This window comes from Yarrowia lipolytica, chromosome 1B, assembly GCF_001761485.1.
Source record: "Yarrowia lipolytica chromosome 1B, complete sequence".
Taxonomy (NCBI): domain Eukaryota; kingdom Fungi; phylum Ascomycota; class Dipodascomycetes; order Dipodascales; genus Yarrowia; species Yarrowia lipolytica.
The window spans coordinates 1,714,601-1,732,781 of NC_090771.1; the positions used below are offsets into that span (position 1 = coordinate 1,714,601).

At 46.6% G+C, this 18,181-nt stretch overlaps 6 protein-coding genes and 2 non-coding genes across 8 annotated transcripts, besides 1 other annotated feature; 6 read left to right on the top strand and 2 right to left on the bottom strand.

Annotated features, from left to right (window-relative positions):
- Positions 1–998: 998 nt before the first annotated feature.
- On the top strand, positions 999–5,499 carry YALI1_B17155g (uncharacterized protein; the record flags this gene model as incomplete). Its single annotated transcript, XM_500823.3, has 2 exons — positions 999–1,587; positions 1,670–5,499. 2 exons carry the CDS (start codon positions 999–1,001, stop codon positions 5,497–5,499), a joined length of 4,419 nt encoding a protein of 1,472 aa, XP_500823.3.
- Positions 5,500–6,558: 1,059 nt separating this feature from the next.
- Positions 6,559–6,831: a sequence feature (Compare to YALI0B13002t, LTRyl1; YALI1_B17214t).
- A 52-nt stretch (positions 6,832–6,883) lies between these two features.
- YALI1_B17214g (uncharacterized protein) lies at positions 6,884–7,366 on the top strand (the record flags this gene model as incomplete). Its single annotated transcript, XM_068282081.1, has 1 exon — positions 6,884–7,366. One exon carries the CDS (start codon positions 6,884–6,886, stop codon positions 7,364–7,366), a length of 483 nt encoding a protein of 160 aa, XP_068138182.1.
- Positions 7,367–8,276: 910 nt separating this feature from the next.
- Positions 8,277–8,348, top strand: YALI1_B17228r. The gene has a single exon. It is a non-coding gene; the product is annotated as a tRNA-Gly (tRNA).
- A 5-nt stretch (positions 8,349–8,353) lies between these two features.
- Positions 8,354–8,478, top strand: YALI1_B17229r. Its single transcript, XR_002432076.3, has one exon. It is a non-coding gene; the product is annotated as a 5S ribosomal RNA (ribosomal RNA).
- A 946-nt stretch (positions 8,479–9,424) lies between these two features.
- On the bottom strand, positions 9,425–11,584 carry YALI1_B17261g (uncharacterized protein; the record flags this gene model as incomplete). Its single annotated transcript, XM_500824.3, has 1 exon — positions 9,425–11,584. The coding sequence occupies one exon, from the start codon at positions 11,582–11,584 to the stop codon at positions 9,425–9,427; it is 2,160 nt and encodes a 719-aa protein (XP_500824.1).
- Positions 11,585–13,922: 2,338 nt separating this feature from the next.
- On the top strand, positions 13,923–14,275 carry YALI1_B17285g (uncharacterized protein; the record flags this gene model as incomplete). Its single annotated transcript, XM_068282082.1, has 2 exons — positions 13,923–13,955; positions 14,003–14,275. 2 exons carry the CDS (start codon positions 13,923–13,925, stop codon positions 14,273–14,275), a joined length of 306 nt encoding a protein of 101 aa, XP_068138183.1.
- A 244-nt stretch (positions 14,276–14,519) lies between these two features.
- YALI1_B17292g (uncharacterized protein) lies at positions 14,520–14,913 on the bottom strand (the record flags this gene model as incomplete). The annotated part of the gene is made up of 2 exons (XM_068282083.1): positions 14,520–14,612; positions 14,692–14,913. The coding sequence occupies 2 exons, from the start codon at positions 14,911–14,913 to the stop codon at positions 14,520–14,522; spliced, it is 315 nt and encodes a 104-aa protein (XP_068138184.1).
- Positions 14,914–15,381: 468 nt separating this feature from the next.
- On the top strand, positions 15,382–15,882 carry YALI1_B17299t (uncharacterized protein; the record flags this gene model as incomplete). The annotated part of the gene is made up of 1 exon (XM_068282084.1): positions 15,382–15,882. The coding sequence occupies one exon, from the start codon at positions 15,382–15,384 to the stop codon at positions 15,880–15,882; it is 501 nt and encodes a 166-aa protein (XP_068138185.1).
- Between the last annotated feature and the right edge of the window lie 2,299 nt (positions 15,883–18,181).

An 18,181-nucleotide genomic window follows, 5' to 3' on the forward strand; every position in this document is an offset into this window, starting at 1 on the left:
CTCACTCGACCTTTTCAAGTACCCCCGTATGCACCATCATTTGCCGTCGCGACCTTCGTGACAATTCCTCCGGTATGTATATTCTATACTCGTCTGTGATGTCTTTGTCCTCATCAAATGTCATAGTGGCATGTAACATGTTATCCAGGCAGGGTATGCTTTTGGGGTTACGAAGCTACTTTGGACCCTTTTTATACACGGCACTCCAACGTAGAATAGGAAATAGGGGATATTGGCCTGTACTTGTAGTGTTTTTTTTTTTTTTTTTTTTTTTTTTTTTTTTCAGATTATATCAGATATTGTTTCCCATCAGATTCTTCCTCTCTATGAATTTTACCGAATTTCGCCATGTTTCTTGTCCCTTGTTTGATTTGTTTCACAATTAAGCTCATTTTTGCTCGTTTAAATTCAAATTCGCTTAATATGTTCCTTGTTGTCAGCTCGTATCGAGATATACTAGCTGAGAATGTGCTGAGCGGCTTTGAACGTGGCGCCACTTACTATACGCATTGCAAGACATAGAACCATTCCCGTAATAAAAATTCCCTGGGAGCGTACACAAACGCCTCACGTGACTTTTCCGCACTTTTGCGCTCCTCAAAACATACGGCAGCATTGAATTTTGTGTTTAATTTTAATGTACCTTCACTGTTCTGCACGGCGCAGGTGGAGGCGCGGTTAGTAGATTATGTACACTTGTCGTTTTTGACCATTATTGCACGTAAAATGACTATCCGGGAGTATTATGAGGCATTACAAATCGACTAAACCAGTAAAAACGCCCCCAGATGACATTCATGACATTCATGACACTCTAACACCTTTCCCCAGCTTGCGTAAATATATGCAATTATAGTTAAGCTTCATGGGGTGCTGCAGTGTCGAATCACGCATACTGTTAAAGGTGATGAGCAATCCCACAAACGAGTCTCTCACTTTCCTCTCGTCATTGTAAAGCAATTGTTTTTAGAAGCCGACTTCTCTTCCTAAAAAACAGCATGGAAAGCACACCACCAGATTACACTGGTCTGGATCCCACCATTGATGCAGAAATCAGGTCAATAGCAGAATCCGTCCATAAAGATAGGGTCGACGATTACGACACGGAAAAGGGCACTGTGGGGAACGAAAAGCTGCTCAGATCCGACACTGTCCAGCCTAACCTTGACGTCAATCCTTACATCGACAACTCGGACCCCCAACTCGATCCGTTATCTGACGAGTTCAACGCTCGTAAATGGATCAAGACCGTTTTGGGATTGAAGCAGCGGTTTGGAGCAACCAAGCATATCACAGCGGGTGTGTCATTCAAGAACCTGGCCGCTTATGGTTATGGAGGTGGCTCGCAGTACCAGAAGACTTTCTCTAACTCCGTTTTGGCGATTGGCCCGATGATCATGGAGCTGTTTGGAGGTAACAAGGGCACCAAGGTGCAGATTCTAAGACACTTTGACGGTCTGGTGAGAGCAGGAGAGACCTGTGTGGTACTAGGAAGACCAGGATCGGGATGTACGACATTCCTGAAGTCTGTGGCTTGTGAAACATATGGCTTTCACATTGAGGATAAGACAGAATGGAATTATCAGGGTGAGTACGAACATCTTACGCAGTCCTTTGTGAGGTTTTCATCAGTATACATTTTCTCTGTCGACATTTTTTACTAACATAGGCGTCCCAAGAAAGGTAATGACTAAAAACGCCCGGGGAGAAATCGTCTACAACGCAGAAGTGGATGTCCATTTCCCCCATCTGACAGTCGGAGACACTCTCTTGTTTGCAGCTCTCGCTCGAACACCCCACAATCGTCTGGAGGGAGTATCACGTGAACAGTTTGCCAAACATACGCGAGACGTTACTATGGCAACCCTCGGTCTCACGCATACTATGGATACCAAAGTTGGCAACGATTTCGTGCGTGGTGTCTCTGGAGGAGAGCGTAAGCGAGTATCTATTGCCGAGTCTGTCGTCTGTGGAGCTCCTCTCCAGTGCTGGGATAATAGTACACGTGGGCTGGATGCAGCCAATGCCACCGAGTTCATTCGGTCTCTTCGTCTGTCAGCCGAGATGATGGGCTCTTCAATGTTTGTTTCTCTTTATCAGGCATCTCAAGAGGCGTACGACTTGTTCGACAAGGTCTGTGTTTTGTACGAGGGACGACAAATATACTTCGGACTCGCAAAGGAGGCGAAGCAGTTTTTCCTTGATCTTGGCTTCGAGTGTGCAGACCGTCAGACTACGGGTGATTTCCTCACGTCGCTAACCAACCCCATTGAGCGAATAATTCAGCCCGGGTGGGAGAACAAGGTGCCTCGAACTCCTGACGACTTCGAAAAGTGCTGGATGGAGTCACAGGCTCGTCAGAAGCTCCTACAAGAGATTGAGGAGTTTAACACCGAGTTCCAGCTGGGTGGAGAGTCTCAGGATCACTTCATGGAGCTGCGAAAGGAGTCACAGGCTAGACACACTCGTGTCAAGTCTCCGTATACGATATCATGGCCCATGCAGACCAGATTGTGTCTCTGGCGTGGCTTTCTGCGTATCAAAGGAGACATGTCAACAGATATTTCCATTGTGGTTGGAAACTTCATCATGGCCCTGGTTCTGTCTTCCATGTTCTATAACATGCAGCAGACCACAGACACATTTTTCTCTCGAGGAGCTCTTCTCTTTTTCGCTATTCTGCTCAACGCCTTCTCTTCGGTCCTGGAAATTTTATCGCTTTACGAACAACGTCCGATTGTGGAGAAACAAACGCGGTATGCATTATACCATCCATTTACTGAAGCCTTGGCGTCCATTCTGACCACATTCCCTACTAAAATCCTTACGCTCCTGGCTGTCAATCTGACTCTGTACTTCATGACGTACCTGAGACGTGAACCAGGTCCATTTTTCATCTTCTTCCTCTTCTCGCTTCTGTGTACACTTGCGATGTCCATGATCTTCCGGTGCATGGCTGCCATCACCAAAACTCTCGAGCAAGCCTTAGCTCCTGCATCAGTCATCATCTTGGCGCTTGTCATTTACACTGGTTTCTCGCTTCCCATCACTTACATGCACGGATGGGCTCGGTGGATCAACTGGTTGAACCCAGTCGCTTATGGATTCGAGGCTGTAATGGTGAACGAGTTCCGAAATCGAGACTACGGGTGTGCTTCATACGTCCCTACGGGAGGAGAATACGACCAGATTGATCTCCAGTACAAGTCGTGTTCCGTTGTTGGCTCTGTACCTGCCGAATCGTCGGTCAACGGCGACCGATTTCTGGGTCTCGCGTACCAGTACTACAATGCTCATCTGTGGCGAAACATGGGAATCCTGTTCGGTTTTATATTCTTCTTTGGCTTCTGCTACCTGGTCGCGGTAGAATATATTCAGGGCGCCAAGTCCAAAGGCGAGGTGCTCGTGTTCCGGAAGTCATACCTCAAGAAGATCAAGAAACATGCTGCCAACGACGAGGAGGCTGGTGCGATGATGGCTGGTGAGAAGAGCGAGGAGCCTGCATCCGAAGACTCCTCCATTAACATCCAGGCCCAAAAGGGAATATTCCAGTGGAAGGATGTTTGCTATGACACCAAAGTCAAGGATGGAGAACGACGACTTCTGGACCATGTTGATGGTTGGGTCAAGCCAGGCACTCTGACAGCTCTGATGGGTGCTTCAGGTGCAGGTAAGACTACCCTGCTCGATGTTTTGGCTGACCGAAAAGCGACAGGTGTTATTACTGGCGACATGTTGGTCAATGGAGAACCCAGAGACGAATCTTTCCAACGAAAGACTGGTTATGTTCAACAGCAGGATATTCACACGTCTACTGCTACCGTACGCGAGTCCCTCGAGTTCTCTGCTCTGCTTCGACAGCCGTCCAGCATCTCAGTCAAGGACAAACTTGCTTACGTAGATGAGGTTATTCGAATTCTTGAGATGGAGGCTTATGCTGAGGCTATTGTTGGTGTTCCAGGCGAGGGTCTCAACGTTGAGCAGCGAAAGCGTCTAACGATTGGAGTAGAGCTGGCTGCCAAGCCTGAGCTGCTGTTGTTTCTGGACGAACCTACATCTGGTCTTGATTCTCAGACTGCTTGGTCTATTATTAAACTACTCAAGAAACTGGCTGCAAATGGACAGGCTATTTTGTGCACCATCCATCAGCCCTCTGCTATCCTCTTCCAGGAGTTTGATCGACTTTTGTTCCTAGCCTCCGGAGGTCGAACCGTCTACTACGGCGATATTGGCCCTGAGTCTACCATATTGACAAGCTACTTTGAGAGAAACGGAGCTGACCCTTGTCCCAAGGAAGGTAACCCTGCAGAGTGGATGCTAGAAGTGATTGGAGCTGCTCCTGGATCTACTGCCAAGAGAGACTGGCCTGTGGTCTGGAATGAGTCGTCTGAACGAGCTGCCAAACGGGCAGAACTCGATGAGATGGCCCAGACCGTCGAGAGAACACAGACCAACAACACTGAGAGAGACGCGTCCGGCTACTCCGACTCGGACCAGTTCGCAGTAGGTCAATGGACTCAGTTCAAGATTGTCACCAAACGACTATATCAGCGATTCTGGAGAACTCCATCTTACCTGTGGTCCAAGATTTTTTTGTGTACCGCCTCTGCCATCTTTATTGGTTTCTCCTTCTTCAAGGCACCTTCTGATATCCAGGGTATGCAGAACAAAATGTTCTCCTTCTTCATGCTGTTCCTGATCTTCAACACTGTTGTGGAGCAGATCATTCCTCAGTTTGACCAGATGCGAGAGCAATACGAAGCACGAGAACGGTCGTCCAAGACATACTCGTGGCAAGTGTTCATGGCATCCAATATGGTAGTCGAGCTGTCTTGGCAATTCCTCATGGGTGTAATTGTCTTCTTCTGTTTCTACTACCCTGTGGGATTCCAGTGGACAGCTGAGCACAACAATTCTGTCCACGAACGAGGGGCTCTTTTCTTCCTCTACGTTCTTTTGCTCTTCCTTTACAACTCCACATTTGCCCACATGATGATTGCGGGTATTGGTAACAAGGACACTGCTGCCAATATTGGTAACTTGTTGTTTTCTCTCATGTTGCTGTTCTGTGGTGTTCTGGCCACCAAAGAGCAGATGCCTGGCTTCTGGATCTTCATGTACAGAGTTTCGCCTCTTACCTACTTTGTTGGAGGAATGCTGGCAACAGGTATTGGACGAGCCCCGGTAACGTGCTCTGGAAACGAAATCGTCAGATTCCAAACATTCCCTGGAAAATCGTGTGGGGAGTATATGCAGGGGTTCATTCAGGCTCTAGGCGATAATGGGGGTTATCTGTTGAATCCTGCAGCCAATGAGTTGTGTGAGTATTGCCCCATGAAGTCTTCAGATACGTATCTGAGTATGGTTGATGTCTCCTATACCCAACGATGGAGAAACTGGGGTATTATCTGGGCGTACCCTGTATTCAATGTGGCCATGGCCTTCCTGCTCTACTACGTTTGCCGAGTTCCCAAGAAGAGCAAAGCTCAGAAGGCTTGACTGGATTACAGTACTACGTAGACATAGCATTAATAGTATGTTTTGGTAATATCTGTAAGTGGTCGGCCAATGTAAAGCTACAACGATACAGAAAACTCAACTCGCTACGATCGTAATATCGGAGGGGACTATTTAGTAGTTACATGTTTCAACACCGAATGGGTTCCTTCTCTTCTCAAAATTAGATAAGCCCTTGGTATTTTACTCGTGGGATTCTCAGCTCAAACACCCAATCAGAAGCTGTTGTCAGTGTGCAACAGCGTCTCTTAGCCGTTAGGGCTCATGCGGTAGAGGTGTGATTACCAATATACACTCAAACTGATCGCTAGTCTTCGTTAAATGAGACAGACCTGCTTGTTTGTCTGATTCTGATGAAAACAGTTGGACACATGGAGTTCATTAGTCTGGTCGAGCTCATTTGAGTTCTGGGTAGATGACTGGTGGCCAAAAAGTGCATATAATATGTATGCAACATGCATACCAGCAGATACGATGCATGATACATTGCATGATACGAACAATGGAGTTGGAGATGGGCATTTGTGAAACCAGAACGGGGTTATATTACTGGATATGAAGGTTCAAAAACCTTATATTATCTTGAAAAAAAGCTATAGACCTATTATTGACGCCAGCAGCTATGTTTTCCGCTCTTTTCACAAGGAGACATCCTTGCATATATGAAAACTCTAATTTAGTCACACTGAAAAAATCGGTTTAGTACGGTACGAAGAACACTGACGTATTATGGGGCACTATTAAAACGATAGGGTGTGATAGCCAAATAAAACAAGAGGATAACTACAATCATGGTTGTACGCTCTTCTGAAATCCCGAACCCGAGTCCGTTGTGCGGGTTTAACATTGTTGATAGGCCTTGAAGGTGTTGAAATGAATTTGAAATCCCTGGACATATAAAGAAATTCTTTCGAATACACAATGTATCATCATCAGAATAAAAGAAAGACATAAAATTGAAGTAAGATGCCCTTGTACTACAAGTACGAAAAGTGTTCGAGTGTTTTTTTGTCTTTTTCTTATTAAAAAACCCCCCAACAATGTTGAAGGTAATACCCGGTGGGGTAATACCTGGCTAATTCCTCACATAATGATGAGATGTCACCACATAGTGATGAGAGGAATCAGCTGGGTCGTAGACTAGATGTCCATCCTGTAGATAGTTTTATCCACTGATCTAGAATCTCTTTTCTGGTGAATGAGCAAGCACACACCCTTCTGGTGTGTGCTACTATCGGAACGTCGTGTCCCTAGAAGTGGGTTGTAAGTTGTTAATTAACTATATCACATCAATAATACTTATGATCTTCAATAAACAAACCCCGGAGCCGACAAGCCTGGCTACTTGTAGCTTAATCGGTAGAGTATGAGACTCACATACAAAGGTATTTCAAGGCTGAGGTGTTCAATTATTTATTTGGTATTTCATTTGTCATTTATGATATTTACTCTTGCAGTTCGTCAGGTCAAGCCACATGTGAGCACCTCTACAGTATATATAAGTGTCAGTACAGTATATATAAGTGCCAGTACAGTATATACTTATACATACATACTACTGTATAGATACAAGTACAGTATGTACAATACAACTACTACTGTAGCTACTGTTACAGTACAGATTACCTACAAGTACAGTATGTACATACTAATATACACACTGTGCACCAAAGTGCCATTACCTGTCTTTATCAAAAGCATCAAATCAATAAAACCAAGTACAAGTACAGTATGTACTACTGTAGCCTACTCTGATGAACAGGATCCAAAAAAACATGTGACCCGGATCATGGAAACGTCAACTACATTCATGCACAGTATGTACTCCCATGAGATCAGAAGTCAGTAACCCAACGGATCGGGCAAGTGAAAGAATAGCCCCTCTTTTGATACTTCGAAACGGCGGTACGGTAATGCGATATTGTATCTATGTACAAAACAGCAGTACTCCCGAAACATTGGACCAGGTCACAAACAAAAAGGATTCCATAGCAATACGTCAGTAACAGGGCTATACGTTTAACCTAAGACAACAGCAGCGCCAAAAGCAATACATTGACCTCAGACCACGAAGTGGACTTGAAACCGGAAAAGAAATTCTACAGATTTAACCCTTGAAACAGTGCCAAGTCAGTGGGTGCTGTCTGACACTTGTCAGTTGTCCTCGAACGCTATAGAAGGCGAATTACAGTAGTCCCTAGCAGATCTCAATGGAGACGCAGACAAAGGACAGGACGCAGATAGGAAGACCTGACAGCTGATAAAATACGGTAGACTATGATATTTGGGGAAGGCAAGTGGGTACTACAGTGTCCCCCAGCGTCCATTCGCAATCTCGCAAAATAATATGGCAGTCACAGAATAAACTAGTAAGTTATAGCCGAAACATCGGCCAGTTAGAACACTGCCCCATTGCCAAGCGCAACTGAGCAGAAAGAGGCAATTACAAGAACAAGTATAATGTTCTCTGAGATGACAAGGTTCTTTAGGCGGCATTTGAAACGAAACAATAATAGCAATTTTTTTTTAAATTTTTAATGATTCATTACAGCTATATACTGTACCTAGTAAGCCGGGTTATTGACGTTCAATAAATCATACACTTCTGAATCTTGGCGATGTGCGCTGCGGGGCGCTGTCGGTTGGTTATACCTACAAGTAGTATGTGTTTTTTTTATTTTTTTATTCTAATGATTCATGTGATGACTAATCCTAGGACACCTTATGTTTCGATTTGATATCTTGAAAATATAAAAAACGCGCCGATGGTTTAGTGGTAAAATCCATCGTTGCCATCGATGGGCCCCCCGTTTCGATTCCGGGTCGGCGCCAGTTTGGTTACGGCCCATATTCCTGGTGAAAAATACGGCTTCCCGTCCGATCAGGCCATAGGTCAAGCACCAGAGAGCCTAGGTTAGTATTGTAGTGGGAGACCATACGAGAATCCTGGGTGCTGTAATCTTTTTTCCAATCGCTGATTTCTCTGACATGTTTTTACAGTAGTTTGACACACTCGGTTTCCTGAACGAACACCTATGCTTATCCTTTGTTCTTGTGATAATTTTATTCCGCTGTATGCAGTCTAATTTAGCGCCATCGCAAAATACACTACCACAGGGCACCTCTGCAAACGAGTTGTTTCTGAACTGATGAAAGTGCTCGAAAACTCGGACTTTGAAGTCGCTCGTCTTCGGCTGTTCACCTACAGCTCAACAATAGGTTTAATGTACGTCCATGGTGTCCTGCTTGGCTCTGCACACTCTAACCTTGACAGTCTTACCAAGGGATTTGTCATGATGACTAGACTTGACACACGTAATAGGACAGGAAAACAAGTGCTACATTGCTTGTGAGCAAATTGGGGCGGAGTAATCTGAGACGATCTTTGTTCTCTCTGCGCCCCTTATTGTACGATGCGTTTCCTTACTCCACAGATGAAACGTGGATCCTTTCTGTCTCCTACATCCCAAAAACACGTTAGACGGTCACTCTAAAACCCTGGAAGTCGAAGCTATAAGCATACGTTTGGTTTGACGGGTAGTTATACATTAGACACTGCAGACCTAGTCCCTGGTACCTGACGTGAGGGGTACCGTAGATTTGCTTTCCTTTTTTCCGATGGTTGCTGTTTGCTTTTTCAGTCCCTGACAGCAGTTTCACGTTAACTTAGCTGCGTATAACAATTAGTGTACACTGTACTTGTACCAGCCCCACTAGTATTGGAGGTTATTGAAAATTGCCCTTCTGGGGGAGTCAACACGGGTAGTACTAAGTCCACGCCCGTTTTCAAACACCATGGTTAATTCCACACCCTTGGTGGAGAGTGAAGTTACCTACAATACAGCAGCTTCTACAAGTCACATCTATCAATTTCACTCTAATTTATAAATAATGATCTAAATACCGACTACCAAGAGAAAGCCTCCTCAAAGTAGTCAACTCGCTCGGTGGTGGAGTTCAAGTTGTCTCTGACGGCCAGTCGAACGTCATCAGAAAAGGCAGGAGGGCCACAGACGACAATAGCGGTGGAGCCTCCCTGAGAAGCCACACTGTTGGGGACATGGGTGAGCATATCTGGTCGGTAACCGTAGGAAATGTGTAGACGGTTGGTAGCTGTGGCGGCTGAAGAGAGACGGGAGCGAGTCTTCGCTCGCTCGACAACTCCATCTTTCTCGGTCACAACTCCATTGTCCACCATACTCTCACTATCACTGATACTGGAGGAGGGTGAAGTCTCGAGCTGCTGCTTCTGGGTAGAGAAGTAGATTTCCACTCGGACTCGAGGGTCGTTGAGAAGGTAATCGAGCTCTGGGGAAAAGTATTCGAGAGCCTGGTCGGACCGGAGAACCCAGCAAACAGTGATGCTCTTGGCAGAAGACTTGAGCAGCGAGGAGGCACACAGGTAAATAGCTGTGACACCAATACCTCCAGCAATGAGAATGGACGAGTCGTACTTGTCCACAGGCATCTTAGAGCCATATGGACCCTCCACAAGAACACGGGTGTCCAGAGTACCAGCCTCCAGAGTACGCTTGTAGAGAGTTTCGGTCATTCCCTTCTGAGCCTTGACCATCAGGGTGATGGATCCGTCCTTCTCGGCCTGAGGAGACTGAAAGACAGTGAATGGATGCGACTCCCAAAATTTTCGGTTGCTCAGCACATACAGGAAGATGTACTGACCAGGCTTAGGGGTCCATCTGCCAGAATGTCGGATTTCCAAACGCATGATTCGCTCATTTGTGTCGACGACCGTAATCTTCGCTCGAGAGTTGATGCCAGAGTAGAAGATTCGGGCGATTCGAGCAGCTCGATCAAAAGACCATACTGCAATAACGGCATAGATGAACTCATGGTAGCCGACGAACTCGGTATGATTGTAGATGGCATAGACAAAGACAATGGCGAGACAGAGATGGATGATGAGGAAGACTTCGTAAAATCTGTGGCGGATAGCAGAGATGGCAAAAAGAATCATGAACGACGCACTGATGACAGCCATGACTCCACAGTAGAACCAATGCCGCTTGTAAGCAGCAGGAAGAGAATCTCCAACAGCAACAGTGAATGTGACACCATGAGAGATAGCTAGAGCGACCATGCCTCGACCAATCCATCGGTGGTATACGTTGAAGGTGTCGAAAGACCAGCCAGTTAGCCACATGAGAAAGTTGTTTCTTCCAGCAAACAGAAAGATGAGAGGAGTCTGGGATACAGCCATGATTCCGAGCCTTACGGCAAGGTAAGATCTGAGCTGAGCGGTGTGTGAGTTCCCCTCTGTAGGGGTCTCGAACTTGTATCCAACACAGGGGAAGATGAAGATTAGACACCAGTATCCAACGACGGTGAGAGATTGCACTCGAGTAGGAAGACAACCAGCCAGCCAACCCTGGGCGTGCTTGTGGCCAAAAAGAGCCGACATGGTCACGTTACGCCGCAAGGTGTTGATGTGCAAACCAGTCATCTTCAGAAGAACAGGGAAGAACAGCTTTCGGAACATATGGGAGATTGTACCAAAGAGAAGAATGAGAGCCCAGTAGCCCAGAAGACCTGATGCAAGCCACAGACCCTTGTCAGAGGCAAGTTCGGAGATGTTAGTGGTGGCGAGTGTGCCCTCATAGGTCTCCTCGTCCACAATCACGGGTTTGGTGTACAGAGGTGAAGGGGGAGCCTTAGGGTCCTGGGAGGCTGGCTCAGGAATCTGAACCGGCTGTGAGTCCTTGGCGGAGGTAAGGAGTTCGAGAACCTGCTGCTTGTCGGGTCGTGGCTCGCCCACAAACTTGCACATGACCAGCACACGTTCCTTGAACTGTTTTTGCAGCTTCTTCATGTTGCCGTTGTAAGCCTTGTCCATGCACAGCAGCACGGACTGTAAGAAGGGCTTAGTGTTGCAAAACTCGTGGAAGAATGCGTATTGCGACTCGTAGTAGTTAGCCTCGATGCCAAAGTTGTAATTCTGGGCAACGGTGAAGCAGGCGGTGGCCTTGTAGGCGTCATGGTCGCGAGGTTTCGTCTGAGAGACCGAAGCCGAGGCTCCAGCCACCAGTGTGAAGAGAGTTGAGATTTTCATTTGTCTGTACCGAATAACATGATTGTACGAGTCCGACTATATATACCATGGATTGAACTTCAACCATTGATTTTCCGTTTGCGTCATCGGCGGCGTTTCTTTTTTGCCTTTCTTTGTGCGTGCGTCGTATGTAGGTACCAACAGATGTGACGTCTAATCGCAGCATAGCCAATTGTTCTTGGCGGATAGTAGAGGGAGGGCGAAAAAGCAAAGACCACAGGAACGCATGGGGCCATTGGTTGGATGGAAAATATTGTTCCACATGCAGAGGCTGTGTTCTTCTGTGCGTCTCGAGAGGGCAGTGTAGAACCCATGAACATTCATTTTCGGCACTAGAGGGTGTGCCTGAACAGTTTTCAGTTAAGCACAGAATGCTGGGTGCAAGTAGGTTGGGCTGAGTAAGATCGTCCATAGAGTGACAGCGTACAAGGCATGATTTAGCAAGTTGGTGACATTGCCCCTATGTCTGTCATTCGGCTCCCAGTAGTGTTGGGCTGGTTGACGTTAGGTGTGCCCATGTCACGTGTCTCAAGCACGATGAATGGCCACCATGAAGCGCTCTCAAGCTCTTCTCCACCTGCGCGTCAACCGCAGTCGGTCTGTGTACGCCAGTTATGCGCCGATCGACGTGTTTCTTCTGTATGGAATTCTCCACATAATGTTGGTGAGCAATTTAGTCACCTTTGGTAAGCTGGAAGTGAGTGGATGGGTGAGACACCCAAAATAGATGTGCACCAGGAAGAGCGAGCGACACGTAATACGAAAATAGAGACACGAAAATCCAATTTTTGTGCTACCGCTTATTTGGCAGTAGCGACAGTGCTCAGCTACGCTCCACTGCACCCACACGCCTAGCGCGGTAGTATAAGAGACGTTGGGTTCGAACTCTGACTTCAGGGTTCGAACCAGACGTGATTCAGGGTCCCTTAAGGTGTGACATTTCTTGGAGGTTTTGTGCGGGCGCTAACAAGATAAGGATGGCCCGTCTAAGTTACTAAACAGGCTAGTGGATGCGAACTTGAGGTTGCTTTTTTGTATCGCATTTTGGTGTTCACTGTCCCCTTATCACCGTGGATTATCGATTTCTCCTGACTACAGGATCTCCAGCGGGATCATCTCACACGCCGATCATGACAAATGATTGTAAAGCAAAACAAGGAATGGAAGACAGAGATGCGATGGGCATGCGGGGTTTAGTTCAGCACGTGAAGAAACAAGGACAGGAAGAAGCCCCCCTAATTGAAATCCAAAGCCCGTCCAATGTGCCAATGTGACAATGTTACATGGCCCACTTTTGGCCCTTTACCTAACCACCACCCAGCACAGCTTCTCACAACTTCAGCTTTTACCTCACGCTTCCTTAGCGTGTCTCACGCAGATTGGAATGTACTGAATGATAAGGGCGTGCAAAGTGATATCGTCGTAAACTGTTAGTCGCTGTAAACATATGCCTGTCCCGTACAAGTAGTTACCAAGTGGAGATGTCTCATTCCCCATCACTGTTTCTTGCGCCCAAAGTGCGAAACTGCCAAGACAGATGGATCTCTGGACAGCAATCCCACTCAAAACGTGGTCTGCGAGCTACAGTAGGGCGGATCAAACCAACTGAAACCTCGTACTGGGCCACAAATGAGCACTCAATGATCATGGGCAACTCAGCCGTGCAAACGACTACGTACAGCCCTGAGAATAGCACGTTTTCAGAAAAGCCCAATTGTGGCTTCAGGGGTTTATACTGGCACTCATAACTGACTGCTTTACATCATAATTGGTATTGGACTAAATACCAGACCCTCCAAAATATACGCACGAGCCCCTGTATTATTGCTGTTCCAGGGGGTATGTACAAACAAACATCGTGCCATACAATTATGTAATTATATACAGTACAAGAAGAATGCTGTTATGTTGGACAACCACTTATACACATGGTGCAAACGTCTCTTTGAAGCTACTGTATGTACTGTAATTACAATGGTTCTCTCGTTCAGTACAAGTACTACTACAAGTATACCTCTGGGCCATATATAATCATCTACAACTCATACAGTACATATCTTGAAGATCAATCACGGGCTGTGCCAAGGTAGCACAATTAGTTCCTGTAGTAAAACACATCCATCACTATGATTCAGCCATCACAAACTCTGGCTGCTCGGTGGCATTTAATGAGACCATTCGTGTGTCCGGCTAGGACTCCCTGATCCGTCCAGTTCCTCTTATCTTGCTGATACGGGACAATAAGATAACTTTTGGACAGTAGATTTAGCAGCTATTAGAGCTTTCGAACGGAGCAGTTGCATAATTATTTGCTTGTGATAATGTCGGCTGCTAGATAATGCACTGTATCGACGGAGTAACGACTCTGACAGTCTGATAGCACGATATCAATCCACTGTTCTCTGTACAGTCTACGAGTGGGGATCGGTAACAATCCTACCAGTAGGTACAGTATGTACTTGCACACTGGGTGTAATTAGAGAGCGGCTGCGAACTCACTTATCTCGGTTTTCCGATGCTAAGCCTCTCCCTAGAGTACATACTGTAACTCTCCGGAAGGTCAGTGGGTCTACTTGCACATCTAAATACAGGGTACACCACCAGAGTCGCACACCATGTGTACAACTCTGGACGCTCATTCAAGATCCGCATCATGTGTTTCAAGCCTGGCCTGTGACGGAGCACTTATAGTCGGCCTCAGACATGTGTCAGCCGTTGTCCGTCAAGACAAGCGTCCAGCACATTGAGCAACGGGGTTGCTCCGTCGGCGTCTCAAGCAGCTCCACAGGCCAGAATGTGTCCGAACATCCCTCCTTGTGTGTTTTCCGGATCGGTTTCGGCTTCACGCGGAACAAAAAGGCAGACTCGTCTGCCCAGGGCGACTGGGTGAGTATCGAGAAAGGCTCCAACGCCAGCTAGGGAGGTGGCACGTCGATCACGCGGTGGATTTGATGTCGTAACAACATCTGGAGGTCGTTGGAAGACAGAAGGGATGCTTGTGCGCTGCCAGAAGCCCAGTCTTAGAGCTCTCAGACGTTTATCTCTGAAAAGAGAATGTAACTGTATGGCACAGAACCGCCGGAACGAAGACAATGGAATTACATGACAGCACACATTGACCACCCTCCGTCTCCACATACAAACGAGCCACCCGCCACCGGGTCGTGTACGTATGTTGACCGACAATGTACCTGACTACTCCCAGACTCATACCCTCCGAAAAGGGCTGGTTTTTCGCACTCAAGCGGCATTGATGTCATATCTCGACTCGGAACGCCTCCTGGATTTCCCATGCACGCGTCACAACGACCCAGACGCGTCCACGCCATTATCGAGACACAAGGAGGACTCTCAAACGACTCAGGCTGGCCATTGACCCGATCCTCAGTCTCGGGGTTAGTCAGGGTTAGTGGCCCCGCTTACGGGACCGAGGGGTCACCGGAGTAAAAAGTGTGAGGGATGCTTGTTGCGACAGATCAGTTTTAATCATTGCTGGTGTGAAGAAGGGAATGTATTGTAGTCTTAGGTTGAGGTTATGTGAGCTGAGTTATGGGTTACCCGGAAGTAAGTCTAAAGCGCACGTTGTGGAGATAGCGAGATACGTGACGTATGTACAGTACATACTGGTGGAGCATGGGACCACTTACTCTAGAGAACTTCATGTTTCACAAGACCTCGTCTCCCGACTTGCCAAACTTCCCACACACCACTTTGCACGAACCGAAAAAATGTGGACTCAACGAAGGGACTACGGGGGGCATCTCTGACGACATGGGTCTTGCAGGAAGGGGTAATGCATGACCCTTCGAAAAACAACTACATCGCCCGGACGCCAACAAAGCCACAAGTTTCTTCACCTCATGGCGGATATCTCGACTTCCGCTCGTGAAATGGGAGATACCCCTGAACGACCACGTTTTCACCAAAGAAGAATCCAGGGATGCGGGGCTTCTGTGATAAGGCCCATCATTCAAGGATCTGCACGGAGCATAATCTTCTGCCAAAGTGCGAAGTTCTTCTTTTCCATGTTGACCAGGATGAAGATTTTCCGTCAGTGGGACTCTCTAAAGGACTGGATCTTTACCGAGTCCGAAATGTGGAGTACTTCCCCTTTTTCCCAGGGCATTTGGAACAGTGACGCCCCCCGCGAAAACATCAAACAAGTCAAGACACCGGCAAATATCTGCGGGAATTGGCCTTATGGGATCTGGAAGATGGAAGAGATTCCCTCCGGTACTCAGGGGGGACGACCCGCCACCCTGGGACATGTCCAAAAAAGGGTTTGCTTCAATTCCTGAAGGAAGCCCCAGATGTGTTTTTTACGATGGACAACCGCCAGCACCTTCACGATGAGCGAGAGTAGAACACAGTAGCAAGCGTAAAAGGCGGGCCGAGGCCCACCGAGAGGAACAGCGTAGCAGGGCGCGTTAGTCAACCACAGGGGACCGCAGAACCAAACCAATGACGAAGAAGAAGAACCACACAAGGAGAAGTTTTCAAAAGGCAATGGCAAATGAAGAGGGCAATGGAAGGATTGAAGATTAAGAGAACTGGAGGACTGGAGTGGCGTTTTCCCGATGAACGAAAAAAACACCGCGAAAGCTATGTGGGGACCCAACATACAACACGGACTTGAACCAGGTTTTTTTATGATTTTTTTATACGGGAAATAGGAGGTTCGACCCAATTCTATCTCTCTTTTTTTTTGTCCTGCTTTTTTTTTTGTTCAACCTTTTGTTCAGTCAGCTCTTTTCAGTCCAACTTTTTTTTTTTGGTGTTAAGTTATAATTAAATGAATGTATATGCAGAAAAAAAAAAAAACTGTACAAGTATTTGTACTTGTAATATATTATGACAGCTGCTGTCTTTTGACGAGGTATGGAAGACACCAATGCTTTATTTGGAGAGGTTCCTCTGCTAGTGCTGCTTGGTGGTAGTGATTACTGTAAGGTGGAGTGGTTCTTACAGTTTGAAGTATGAGAGATTCTCCGTGCAGGCTAAGGGGTGGTTTTCTTTATATTTTTATATATTAGATGATTGTAAATACCAATGGGTACACTGGAGAATCTTCGGACATGGGATTTTGAGATCTAACTGCTCTGATGGGACCCCGACGCCACCCTGAAATGTCAAGCTATAGTTGCTTGATTCGGAGACATGGGAGTAGAAGACAGGGGAGTAAAAGTGTGGTTATACCAATTTGAAGGTCTTTTAGGTGATCACAAACAAATTATCAGGAGGGAAATATTGAGAATATTAAGTGCTCACTAATTTCTATGGACATCTGGTTAGTAATAGTTGGCCTCCTTCCAGATATCGTAACAATCAACTTTGCAGAGGGCCATCTGGAGTACAGAGGGAGGTGTATGTAATAACGTATACATCAGGTTCGATAAGAAGACTACAAGTATAGTACAGTACTGTACTCTGGCTATCTGGGTCAACAAGTACCAAGCAAATGGAATCAACAGTATCTCAATTCTTTCTACAGCTGGCCAACGTCGAACTCCACATTATATGATGTAAGAGTACAGTATGTACAGTACGTACTGTACTTGTACCAGGAGAGACAACGAAAAGAATTTATCATACATAATCCTGTATAGCGGACATGTTCTCTCTTCTTGATGTTCAAGACTCCAACAACTATCCGACTCCTTTGCACTGGCCAGCATCGTAGTATCAGTACTCCATGAACCAAGTCTCTGTAGTTGTGGTCTCCAAGTGGTAAGACTGTGCCTTTCAATTGTCAGTTAAAATATGTCCCACACGCTTTCACTTTGTCACCGCTCCTACCCCATTGCAAGATAAGTTGTATCGGACAATGTACAGCACACGAAAGCAGCTCACGCTCGTCCATAACCACCATGAGCAGCATCTCGTCACCATGAGAAACGCTCAGCCCACTGTGGCTTAAGAAGTATAATAAGTTCTTGATCTAATGAATACGGTAGAATCTCCAGCAAGCTCCAAGTGCTCTGGTGGGGTCATACCGGGCTATGTAAGGCTGAGTCTTGAAACCATAGAGAACGAGAGTCTTGGCAAGAAGTCAGCAACTGTTATGAAACGATTCTGGAGCAGTGCAGTGGTGGATCCGGATCGGTTTGCCACCGCTGTCAGATTCTGGACCTTCCCTATGGGGTTTGAGAGTGTGGGGTGGAAGAATAGGGGAGTGCTCATAGACGCACAAGGGCTGCCAGTATCGCCAATGTCTTCGTAGACAAAGACCGCCAGTATACAAAACATATCCGCCACCATTTGTCAGAGCCTACTCGGTCGATTTTACATATGTCCATCACGAAACACCTGATCAACACCCAGTCAAAGAGTCGACTCAACTAAAGTCCAACCAACACGTGGTCCATACGACATACTATGTCTCGGAACGATAGTTCGTACTGGTTAAAGCCACGGCAGTAAACTCATGGTTTCACGTGAGTGGAAAGCACCGCAAACCCAAAGCCCTGAGATGAAGTTGGTTTCAGACGGAGTGAGACAGAGCCAAACCTAGGCCTGTGATTTCGGCAACCTTGCAGCTATGCTGGCATGCAGTCATAGTGGAGACACCATAAGACTGCTAGAGGGCTCAAACTTTTT